This window comes from Oxyura jamaicensis, chromosome 7 (assembly GCF_011077185.1).
Source record: "Oxyura jamaicensis isolate SHBP4307 breed ruddy duck chromosome 7, BPBGC_Ojam_1.0, whole genome shotgun sequence".
NCBI classification, from domain to species: Eukaryota; Metazoa; Chordata; class Aves; order Anseriformes; family Anatidae; genus Oxyura; species Oxyura jamaicensis.
Window position 1 is genome coordinate 1,602,377 of NC_048899.1, and position 12,262 is coordinate 1,614,638.

Sequence of the window (12,262 nt, forward strand, 5' to 3'; positions counted from 1 at the left end):
TTCTTAGAGCTAGAACTTCCAGCCAGTATTCATAGTACAATCCCTCAAGTGTTTAAAAAGCTTATTTGAAAAACCTGTATTTTGATGCATTTTCTTATTTACAGAAGAATGTATTCAAAACTTCTAATCAGATCAGTTATCGTTATCTAAAAGATTAAAATGTTATCTAAAAGAATAAAATGTATGCATTTCATCTTGTTACTAAACATTACTGCTTTTTAAAATAAATGTAAGTATTTAGGGAGAAATTAGGCTTTTACTGAAGTAAATCTGCCCACCACTTTAATTTTTCAAGTATATAACTGTCTCAAATATGTGCTTACTGTGTTGACTATGGAAACCAGTCACACTTGTGATATTTTGACCTTAATTTGGTTTAAGATTTAGGGTCTCATTCTGTATTCCTATGTGCATATGGTTTTTGCAACTCATATACTCATGAACAAATCTTGTAAACATATACTCTCTGCAGTTATTGATGGGTTTTGGCCTGAATTCTGTAGGAAGTGCATAGTATCAGAGCTAATCTTGTGTCTATAAAATCCGGGAATGGCACACAGACCTGTTATTTTGCAGCACATCGTTCCAGTTCTTGCTTTCATACACAGCTGTCCTTGGTTTGCAGTATCCTGCTGCTGCAGCACAAAATTTAGGCTTCACAGTAACAGTAGGCACTGCAAATGGCATAGTGAAGATACGGAGCGTCTGTCCTACGGACTGTTGTATTATTGAAGTTTGTGTGTTTGTTGAAATACTAGCAAAGACTTATTTTTCCTCCAACTGCATAAATGCTTTCAAGGCATATGTCAAGCATGCAAGTGTTGTGATGTTTAGCTGTTTTAAATGTTACATGCACTATTCTGGGATCAACTCAGGCTTCCGTATTTTCCAGTTGTGTCACTTTGAGTGTGAACGCAGTATTGGAGACTTCAGTACGTAACAACTGAAATCTTTTGCAGAAATCTACAAAGGTAGACATGACATATATAATTAGAGTGCCAGATCAAAATTGAAATGTGAAACTCCTCACTGTGACTTGAAAGTTGTAGCTTTCTAAAGCAAAACAAACAAACCCTGTGCCTTAAACCAGCAAATTAATACACTCTAACTGTAGCCTGTAGACTTCTGTAGCCTTCTTTTTCATTTTTGAAATCAACCAAAAATACTTGTGTGGATCATACTGAAACTTGATTTGGGGAGAATATTTTTTGACCCCCCCCTTTTTATTGCATTTGCAGAGATTAAGATTTATATGAAGTATGGTGTACTTGTGGTTTGGAATTACCACTCGAAGTCAGAAAGCTTTAGTGACTTATTTCTCAAGTCTTTCTATTATGACAAAAAGGAAAATAGGGAAGACAAATTAGTCTCAGATGTGGCTTGACTTCTGTGTGTCTAAGTATTCTAAATTTTTGTTTAGTTTCTTCAAAACTGTAGCTCAAGCAAAATATTTAAGCCATTGAATATCAATATCTACACGAGTGTGAGAGGAAAAAGTGGTTTGGGTGTAGTGTGGGGTTTGTTTGCTTTTGAGCTCCAGCAGTTTGAATAAGTGATTTCAAGTTTTAGGGAAAGTATTCATATACAGAAGCCTGAAAAGACTGAAAAAAATAGGTGTCTGCATTCTGTTCTTCTCAATTTATTGAAGAAACAGAAATATTCAAGATCCTAAAATCCTGCTTTGATGAAGTAAATACATATGTGTAAATATAAATATGTAGTATATATTTTTAATATGAAGACCTTAGGAAAGCCACTTCTCGACCTCTGTTTATTTTCTTAGTTCTCTCTATAGCATAGTGAACAAAGCCCCCCAAATTCTGAGTCTGTTGTTTTTCAGTAGTACGAAGTAAGACTGATTCCTGATTAGAGATGCCATATCTCAAAGACTGTCATTGGACTGTGGATATTTAAAAATGCACACACAATGACTTCATGTCAGGTGATCACAGTCATTGTTGCAGTGATACAAATAGAAGTTATTAACTTCATTTTGTGGAGATCTGAATCTGGCTGTCATAATCCTGATTTTATTATGAAACAGCAGAAACATGCAATTTTTGTGTCTTCGCTGTTACTTCCTTCTGTATGTTAGTTTAGGACTTTTAAAACTCTTGATCCAATTGCCTAACTTGACCATCTTTGTTCTGTGCTGATGCTATTTCAGTAATCCTAGTCATTGTTGACATCCTGGCTACAGAAACACTAGTATGAAAATCATTGAGAAGGGCAGAACTACTTTTAAGAGTTTATTCCCGATGGTGAATCTAGAAAAATTGTGCAGGCCTAGTAATCCAAAGCAAAAGACAGCATAATGTTGGGCAAAACACCCTATTTAGCTGATGGGTATTGGAGTTGTCAATTTCTTTTTGCTAGGAGGGATTATATCACTGAAAGACATACATAACTTCTGGAGAAATCTATTGGTTAATGAGAAACCTCACTTTTAACTCTTCCTCTGTTTAGAGTTCTTATATAACTAGTGTAAACCTGGTGTTTTAGGTGGAGCTAACTCTAACTCTTAAAGGTTTCTGGAGATGTTGGCAGATTCTTATCAATAAATGGTTGAATAATGCTATAATAAATTATTGTGCTTTTTAAAACAGTTATAACTGAATTCTTGGTTCTCTACAGCTCACACAATGTAATAAGCTTCAGCAAGGTATTTGTCTTAAGATACTGAGAAACCCTTGGAGAATACGTATCTTCAGCTAATGTTTAAATTACTGAAAGTTGAAATCTCAGTTCAAAACTGTGCTTTTAGATACCATTCCTTTTTTGTTGTTGAAGTTGAAAGCAACTTGAATGGGAGCTACGCTGGGACTTTCATGTTTTGTTTGATGGTTTCCCTGTCTGTAGTGTGTACTTAACATGTCTCTTTTGTCTTTTTTTACTAAAGTGTACATGACTTAAAGTACACTGTATAGCATATGTTCTGTTAAATGAACACTTCTGTATATTTTTGTATGGTGTTCTAACATGGTTGCATTAGTATAAACAGTTGTAATTCACAAAAAGTGCCACTTAACAATCATACTCTGTAGAGTGTTGTGAATGTTACCTATACTTTTGTTGCACAAACACGCTAATGAGTGTTGTGGTGAATATTTGCCTTTAGTCTTTGCTCAGGTACGGATGTGGAGCAGTTTGGTGCTTTTCCTTCCAACTTGTAATACTTGGGATTCTAAGCAGAAAATAAAAACGGTGAACAAAAGCATTGTGGTTAGAGCATTACTTTATATAACAGACACTTTTTTCACATATTATGTAAAATACAGTAAAGATGCTTAATGAAGCCTGTCTCAATATCTTAACTCATGCATCTCAGGCTTTTATATGTGCCTTGCTACCACAAATGGGAAATGTAAAACAGTGGAAAAAGGAATAATGCATTTTATATTTAGCATCATATGCATAGAACTTGTTCTATAAGTAAACTAATAGATGTGATTTTGCTTCTAATTCCAGAACAGGATTTTTAAAGGATTTTTATTTTGAAGTAACTTGCATGAAACTGAAGAAGCAATGCAATGAACATTTTCAGCTTCAGTGGAATTGTAAAAATATACGAATATTACTGTGCCATATTGCCTATGACATTGGTATAGCCACTTTCAGAAGATTTGAATTACTAAAGCTGTGTATCTACGTAGGCAGTTTGTTCAGAAAAACCTAGTGCTTAAATTTGGCCACATTTAAAATGCAGAATTTGGACATCTGGCTTGAAAGCTAAATTAGCTACTGTCCTCAAAGGAGGATACAATGTTTTTCAATCAGTCTAACTATACTAATGGTACTTTAGTATCAATGTATACTACTTATATTTGACTTTGAAGGAAAGAAAAATAATTAAATTATCTTAAAAAAAAAAAAAAGTTTTGGCATAAAATACATTAAAATGAGCAGTAAGTCTAAACAGACTTTTCTCTCTAACAATTAGCTTAAATTCTTTTACCTTAGAAAGCAACAAGACAACTTTGTAGAGTTTTTTTTTTTTTTTTTTTTTTTTTTTAAAGACCACTTATAGGAAAACATACACTAATTGAATCTCTTGCTTGCCCACATGCTTCATCAGTCAACCAAAATGTCTGAATTCTGTTAGGGGGCCCATAATAGTCCAACAGCAACAATGCTTGTTTCAAATCTACAAAAGACCTTGCTATGTTTTACTATCTAAATACACTGCATATACCCCCGTGGTTTTCTTTCTGAATAAATCAAATGATAGACTAGAGGGGAAAAATAAAAGGGTGGCTGAAGTAAACCTGCCTGCTCTTTTTTTTTTTTTTTTTTTCATTATTATTATTAAAATTAAATCTGAAGTGTAAGCCCAAACTGTAAATCAAGTTTTTTTTTCCCTTCCAGTCATTACCTTTAGAGGAACTTCTGGTTGATTTAGAAGGTAACTTGTATAGATGCTAACAAATTACTCTTGGACACCTCTAAAGAGGGAAAGAAGAACTGTGAGTAAATGTTGTCACCTTGCCATCACAGAGGTTTGGAAATGTTTGAACCAATGGCACTGCCCAATCTGTTTTATGCCTGTTCTGACTCAGACACCAAGTTGTAGTAGCCTGCTCAGACTTCACTCCAGCACTGGCGGGGAATGTGTTCGCTGTTGCGGTGATCATGGTATAAAGTAAAGATGTCAGACAGAACTGGAACAGGAAGTCCCAGGGGGAAGATGATAATATTTATAATGAAGGCAATGGAGAAATACATACAAGGTGAATAACTGGGATCAAAACACCATTTTGCTAAAACTAGCCACACAAGATGTTCAGACTGGATAAATGATTAGTGAACAAAATAATGTGGATAGCCAAGTAGTATTAACTGTTGTAGAGAAGAAATGGGTCTAAGCTAAATAGGTGTATGAAATTTGGTGAGATGGGATTCAAGTTAGAAAATCTGTTAATCTGTTATTTAGGCAACAGAACTGAATCATTCCTGCTTTCTTTATCACTGCTGTGTGCCAGCGGCCTGCCGCCAGAAGTGCTCTTGTGCTCTGACTAATGAAGACGTGGCACTGGACATGCATTTACAAAGGGGGAACGGAGGAGAGCTAAGCTGGGTATACACCTGTGCTTATCTGAAGGTAAGTAAATGAAACCCAAGCTGATCAGAGACCTGTTGACCTCAACAGTGAGTACCATCAGAGTGCAAGCAGAAAATGTCTTGCTTGTGATTAAATACAGGTGAATTTTCAGATAGCTATGTGACTCCTGTCTTAAAAAGAAACTAAACCAGCTCTTGGCTTTAAACATACTGATTGTGTATGCACACAGCATAAATGTGCATTAACTAATTGATTATATATTGACTGTAGGAGGAATCAATACCAAAGATTCTCATATGCAAGTAAACATCACTAAGGTGAACTGTTACCAATTGATGTTTCAATATCTCTTTTGTTTACATTTATTTAGTCAGTGCCAGAAATAAAATTCCAAGCCATGTTTCTGGCTGCAGAGCCTGGTGTCTCTGGCAAAAGAAACTAAATACTGATAGGAAATATCAGAAGTCGCGTTGAAGAAGATTAAGAAATCTTCCTCAACAGAAGCAAGTTGAGTGAATGATTCTCTGCTGTCCGTGTTCCCATCCGGGGGAGAGAAAGAAATCCACCCCCCCTTCCCCCCCCCCAAATATTTTAAGTTTTGTTGAATATAAGCCATTAGAGGTATTTTTACCTTAAATATCTTAAGGTAAACTTAAATATCTTCAGGTGGTAGCTGTAAAATAGCTACTTAGTAAGTGGACAATGTTTTGGAAAGAAATTAGGGTATTTCCATGCACAGTTTAAACTATTCCTTAAACCATCTTAAAATTACAAGTCTTTATCACCCTAATGAAATCCAGGACTGCAGTTTCCCTTTATAATTAAATGAAAGGGCTAATTCTCCTTGTGTCTGATGATGAAATGTTTCTGTTTTTCTTTTTCTTCTTTTTTAATGACATAAATATAGTTCCCTCCTTCAAAAATGGAGAGGTAGCTTGTTTGTAAGTTTCTTTAGAATTGATTTTAAAGGCAGGTGGATTGGGAAATGAGGCTACTTTGTTTTGTAAACCTTCTGTAATTTCCATTAGATGTTTTACCTTGGCTCTGCAGAAGACTACGGGTATTTGATTTGGAACCCCTAATTATATAGTAAAATATCATATCATTCAAAAAACTAACAAAACCCACCAACAATAAAAAGCAGCTTGGTTTAAACAGCTGTAGCAGCAGCTTATTGTGTCTTCTACACAAAGTGATGAGGAAATCATGAAATTGCTGTGGTTTGTAAGTGTAAATTCTGAGCTACGTATGATGCAGATATCTAATGAGAAGGATTAAACCTACCTATAGGCATTATTCCAAAGCAGGGAAATCCTCATTTTATAGACTGGTAATCGAGATGCAGACGATTGTGACATGACCGTGGCTATGTATATAGACTCCGCTATGCCAGAAATTATTCCTAGAACAGATATGACAACCAACGGCGTTTTTTTTAATGTTTGTTTTTTCAAACAAAGTAATATATTATACTTTGCCCGAATTTTACACCAAATTTTGGAATTAAGGGTGTTTTGGTATTGAAAAATTAAGCAAGCTGCTGATCTTTTGTTCTTACGCAATTTTTTTCAACGTTTTTTATTTCAACCCTATAGAGTAATATACAAGCTGGATAAGTCAACTTCTGGGTGTCAAGCTGCCAATAAGCTACCAGCTTGTCAAGCCGTCAATAAGCCAACACTTACTGCAGTGATGACATTAATACTGATAGAACTTTGGTTACTCTATCACTAATGATGTTAAGATGCCCACAGTTTTGTCTGCATGGAAGAGCATTGTTAGGCCTTTGTTTTGGTTTTCAGTATTGAAATCCAAGAAAGATGTAAAGCCTTCTACTCAGGAAAAACAAACAGTCATCATTAGGGCTAAGATAAAGATTTATCTTACCAAAAATTAGTTTTAAAATGTCTCTTTAGAGATGCATTTTATGTGATACTAACCAAAAATCACCTAAATAGTAGAGATAAGAGTGTAGTGAATGTACAAGCAAAAAATATTGAGCAGCTCTGAGATGAAGGATACTACAAAATAAAGCCAAGGTAAATTAGCGTAGTCCTTCTTGCACTCTTTGTCTTAGTTAGTAGTATGACAGGAGCATATTGACTGTTGATAAGATCAGAGAAGGAAAGCAATGCTTTCATTAAAATATTATGGTTTTGGAAACAGACATTACTTTTCTCTCTCCAGCATCAAGAAAAAGATCCATATCTCATCTTGCTTGAAAACCATTCTACCAGCTGTAATTATCTGTTAGTCACTGTTTGGTAGATATGGTTAATTATTTTTAATTAAAAGTAATATTTTGATAGAGCTCTCTCTCTGCTGGGCATTGTATTAAACTTACCACCAATTTTCTGTAACGCAGCTTAGGGAGGAGGAATTTGCACTGCACTGTTCAATAGCAACAGGTCTTAAGAGTATTAAGGATAAAATTCTCAAGGGTCTTTATGTCATGGATGGAAATGGAATCATTACTGTATTTTTGAACTGCTAACGTCATTGACACCCACCTACAGTCCACTAGAAATATAAGTACAGAGATCAGTTCGTTCACAGATTACAAGCAGACTAACCAAGAAGGGGCAAGCCAGAGCCAAATTCACTGGTAAGCTTTATTTTAAAGAGAGTGATAGGTAGAATCTGATATTTTTTTTTTCTTGAATCAAATTTTGAAACAAGTCTCTAGTGTATTATACCAGACTGTATTACTATTGCACTTGCTAATATATGTAGTGCACTTTCATTTCATGCAATTAAAAAAAACAAAACTGAGCTATGTGATCTTCAGCCATAGTTTTGCATTATCCTTGGAAGCATACAAAAACCGGATACTTTAACAATGAAAATGGCTGTAATGTCATAACAAATGTAAATTTACAAATGTCAGTTTCTTGTGTTAAGTGCCAAACTGGTCCTTTTCATGAGGAAGGAACTCAGTGTCTAGAAATAGATTTGTTAAGGGAAACATTTCTTTAGAATAATTTGTTCTTCTTAGTACTTTAGTGTAGAACCAAAAAAGCCAATAGCACACAGGTGTGATCTGTAGTAGGCAGATTTTCCTTGCCATGGATAATTTGCAGCGCTCCTTTGGATTATTAGCTTTACTTGTTAGCAGTGACAGTTCTGTAGGACTTAAGGAGTCTGGTTCTTTGTCCTTCTAACAGGTAGTCCGTTCATCTCTTCAACATGTGGAAAGTGGTGCTCCTGGGTCTATATACAGCACTGGCTGTAAGAGGATTGACAAAGGGTGCTCCTTTCCAACCAGAAGAAAAATGGAAACCTCTAGATAACCCCAGAAACAGAGATCTGGTAAGGAAATACTGCAAGAAGGATAGTCTAAGTTTTGTGTGTTTCTTGTGTTTTCTATCACAAGATTTTGTGTCAACTAACATACAGATGAGGGATTTAGTAACTATGCACTTTGTGTAGCCAATAACAGCAACCGGATAAGCATTCTTCAGGCTAGATGTGTCCCTTAACTGAAGAGACATTCTTAGTGTGATCTTCATCCAGCAGATTTAGTTTAAAAAAAAAGTTTTGATTATATGGATGCTCACTTTATGATCCAGAAGAAGAATGATTATTATGTTTCTTTCAAATGCGTACTCTGTTATGTTTCATCTTCTAGATGTACAGGTAAGTTTCCATCTGACACGTTGTTTGTAGCAAAAGATCTGAAAGTTAATCACTTGCAAGATCTTATAAGTAATTTGTGAAGGGGGAGGGGGAGTTTCCTACAGTTTTCCCCACTGTTTAAAAAGAAGCATTGATTAAGTATTTCTACTTGTAAGCAATCTAAGGGGCCAATTCAAATCAACTGTCCACTGCTGCTAACTCTTGGAGAACATGTCTTTAGAGAAATGTTTAACAGAACTGCACTATTTGCGCCCAGCAAGGGTTTTGCTGTGTCTGCTTTAAAAGGATTAACGTTTGAATCTTCTGTGGTTCAACTGGGAGCGTGGATCACCAGTAAAATGATGGTGGTCCTTAAACACTATCTACCAGCCATGGGCAGATTGGATGAGTCTGAACTATATTGCCTATAGTGCATCAGTTTATGATCAAAATAGGGGATTTCATCCATTATGGGAGGAAATGTTTTATCTAATATGTTTCAGTATAATTAATGTCTGTTGGGCATGCTTTGTTTTCACATATGAAATATGTTCAGTTTTTCAGAACGCTCCAGGCTTATTTTTCGGGCAGGGGTCTTGATCTCAGAAAATTCCCAGCTACTTTCACTATGAACAATGAAGGACCGAGGCCCGTCATGTTCTACTCAGATCCTATTGCTTCTGCATTTGCAGATTATGAAGAAAGGAAAAATTCTTTTCCAAATTATTTCAAAGGCTAAAAGATGGTGCTGAACCAAGGTAAAAGAGGATGCCTTTTCCTCTAATGTTGTTACATGTAAGCCAGTGAAAGACTTGAATTCAAGTGATTCTCACTTTTGTCTGAAGTATAAAAACAACTTGTTCTTCAGAAGAAATGAAAAAATGTGACACCTTAACTCATGCCTGAAGTTCTTTGGAAATTGTTTGAGGTAGAGATTTATGAGGTGTTTACTACTTCTGTAAAATAACACGTGGTACTTGTGCAGATCTATAAAGACCATACTTTTTTTTTTTTTTTTTTTTTTTTTATGGGGAGAGGAATGCTGAAAATGTACACGTAATAGAGAAGGCAGATTTTATTTAAGTAACTTAGACTATTAATAAAATAGCAGACTATTTATTTCATGTGATGCATGGATATTAAGAAAATTAATTTACATGTAGGATACTGCACTAACAAAGCATACATTGTTTACATCTTTGTCCACTTGTGCTGTTTTCCGTATTTCTACCACTAAAATTGAAGGTTGAATAAAATGATTGTGAACTCATTCACACCTCTCTGTAAATATGAAATAAAATTGACTGGGCCAAGGTTGCATTATGAATAAATGCAGCCTCATATTATAGCAGGTATTTCTCATCTATCTTATCTATGTATTAGCACACCCTGTAACACATAAATCATTTTATAGCTCATTTTAAAAGTCATTGAATAGTGCCAATTCTGAGGAAAGGTGAACAACTCTTTTCTCCCATTTTAGAAATAGGTGACAATTTCAGTAAGATTTGAATCTAAGCATTTTGGTGATTTGCCCATTATTTTAAAGAGATTCACTTGTGATCAGTGTTCAGCTAAGGCTTTTTAGGTTTGCATAATATGTTTTTTTTTTTTTTAATCATAAGCACAGCTCCACTATCCTTAGCATGTATAACAGTAAAGGCTGCACTTAAATTTTAATACCAAATTATTTTTTTCCCAAGTGTTTGTCAGTAAAGAAACAAGCAAAAAGGCTCCACACGAGGGGTTCTGGGCACGTCAATTTGGAAATGGATCAGAAGGGCTTTGTCTAATGCCCTTTTTTCCCCTCTCTTTCAGGTGTTAACTTCTGAACTTCACGCCAAGTGGTAACCTCACAGCAACCCCCTACTGCTTTGCCTTTTTACCTGTTACACGACACTTTATAAACCCCTCTGTGTCACAGATCTGCCCGTGCAAGCTGCCTTCTCCCTGTAGCTGGCCCTTTGCTCTCCGTTGACAAACGCGTGCTGCTGGGCTGCTCGCAGCCTTCTGTTAAAACGTGAATAAAGGGGGAGTGCGACGGGGGGCTTCTCCCTTCTGCCACGTGTCTTTGTTCGCTGTAGGCAAACAAATGCGGCTTCTCGGGTCGTTTGAAGGAGGCGTTGTGAAGCAGCTGGCTGAGGCACCCCTTGTCCTGCTAACCCGCCGCGGTGCTGGGAGGGGGCCGGGCTCTCGCTCTCCCTTCGCGCCGTCCCGCAGCCCCCCCGTAGCCATGGCCGAGCGCCCCTCCTGGAGTGAGAAGGGTGCAGGGTGCACTCTGTCCGTGTTTTGGGGTGCAGAAGCCGGCGTTTGGGACCTGCCGGGGGTTCAGCGGCGCGGAACCCGTGTGCGAGGGAGCGGGACGGGCCGGGCGCCATAGCGGAGGCACCCGCGTCCCGCCCTCAACTCGCTCCCCCGGCCGTCTCTGGCACCATGTCGGGCTTCAGCCCGGAGCTGATCGATTATCTGGAGGGGAAGATCTCCTTCGAGGAGTTCGAGCGGCGGCGGGAGGAGCGCAAGAGCCGAGAGAAGGTCGGCCTGGCCCCTCCGCTGCGCTACACCCGCCGGGGGCGCGGCCCAGGCGGGCAGGGGGCGTCCAAGCGCCCCGCTGCTGTCCCCCCGCTGCCGGCCGGGCTTGAAGGGGCACCTGCGGCTGTCCGGCAGCTATAAATGCGGGGAGGGACGGCATCTGAAAGCGACCACACGGCCCGATTTGTGCAGGAGCGGGCAGGTGGCGAGGCCTGAGCAGCGCTGACAGCAGCCTGCCGGCGGCGGGTCCGCTGGAGCCGGGCTATCGGGGAGGCATCCCTCCTGCCGCGTTAAGATGGGCTGCTTGGAGCTTTCCTTCTGTGCCAACAAACGCTGGCTCCTGAAAGGAGGTGCCACGCGTTTATAACCTTTTTACACAGTTAACTATGTCACGTTACCTCGCTGTAACGCTAAACAAGTAGCGGAGTCTCTTCAGTCAGTAGTAACGTGAATGGTTGCCGCCTGTGTCACCTCGCATTGATAAGGATGTATATATCCTAAAGCAAACGATGCTGGGTTTATTCGTTTAAAAATACAGCATGCACCACACCTGTGTCCCCTTGCAGTGCAAAAGCTGGAATCCCGTAGTCTAAATACTAATTGTAAAGACTGGGGGGAACAGGAATGAGTTGCATTGCGGAGCTTATAAATAATATTGTTGGTGTGCATAGGAGGGCGAAAATGCGTCTGCTGAGGAAAACAGTGAAGATGTTGATGCTCCATCTTCATCCAGAAAAGCATCTGGGAAATCCCACAGTCAGGATGAAACAGAGGGTAAATGTTAACGCGATCATTTCTGTGAAAAATACTTTTTAAAGGTGATTGAAAGCATTTGCTCTTTGATAGCTGGCTTATTATAAATACCTGGCAGTTTCTTTCAAACCTATGGGTACTGAAGCACATTGTTACAGTGTATGTCTGTGTAGGATGTTCCCGTTCATATCTAGGCTTTAACTTTGTCAAGTGTTTTTAAAGGACTGGATATGGCCAATCAGTCTTATTTATTTATTTATTTATTTATTTATTTATTTATTTATTTATTTATTTATTTATTTATTT

General features: G+C 37.9%; 2 protein-coding genes and 1 long non-coding RNA gene across 6 annotated transcripts in view; 2 read left to right on the forward strand and 1 right to left on the reverse strand.

Annotated features, from left to right (window-relative positions):
- Positions 1-3,342: 3,342 nt before the first annotated feature.
- C7H2orf66 (chromosome 7 C2orf66 homolog) lies at positions 3,343-10,719 on the forward strand. Of its 2 annotated transcripts, none has more exons than XM_035332266.1 (4): positions 3,343-7,664; positions 8,224-8,368; positions 9,231-9,432; positions 10,493-10,719. In XM_035332266.1, the coding sequence occupies exons 2-3, from the start codon at positions 8,246-8,248 to the stop codon at positions 9,411-9,413; spliced, it is 306 nt and encodes a 101-aa protein (XP_035188157.1). In that variant the 5' UTR covers positions 3,343-7,664; positions 8,224-8,245; the 3' UTR covers positions 9,414-9,432; positions 10,493-10,719. The 2 variants fall into 2 exon arrangements, with proteins under 2 accessions (XP_035188157.1, XP_035188158.1); XM_035332267.1 differs by having other exon boundaries at positions 3,343-5,098.
- LOC118170194 overlaps positions 5,792-12,262 on the reverse strand; it is a 22,441-nt gene continuing 15,970 nt past the window's right edge. Inside the window, exon 3 of the long non-coding RNA XR_004752564.1 lies at positions 5,792-5,804. This is a non-coding gene — a long non-coding RNA (uncharacterized LOC118170194). The remainder of the gene's footprint in view (positions 5,805-12,262) is intronic.
- GTF3C3 (general transcription factor IIIC subunit 3) overlaps positions 11,016-12,262 on the forward strand; it is a 23,467-nt gene continuing 22,220 nt past the window's right edge. For 2 of the 3 annotated variants that reach the window (XM_035332260.1, XM_035332261.1), the window contains exons 1-2: positions 11,016-11,206; positions 11,875-11,977. In XM_035332260.1, the coding sequence (XP_035188151.1) occupies positions 11,108-11,206; positions 11,875-11,977 (202 nt within the window). In that variant the 5' untranslated portion in view covers positions 11,016-11,107. The remainder of the gene's footprint in view (positions 11,207-11,874; positions 11,978-12,262) is intronic. The other variant, XM_035332259.1, reaches the window with a different exon arrangement.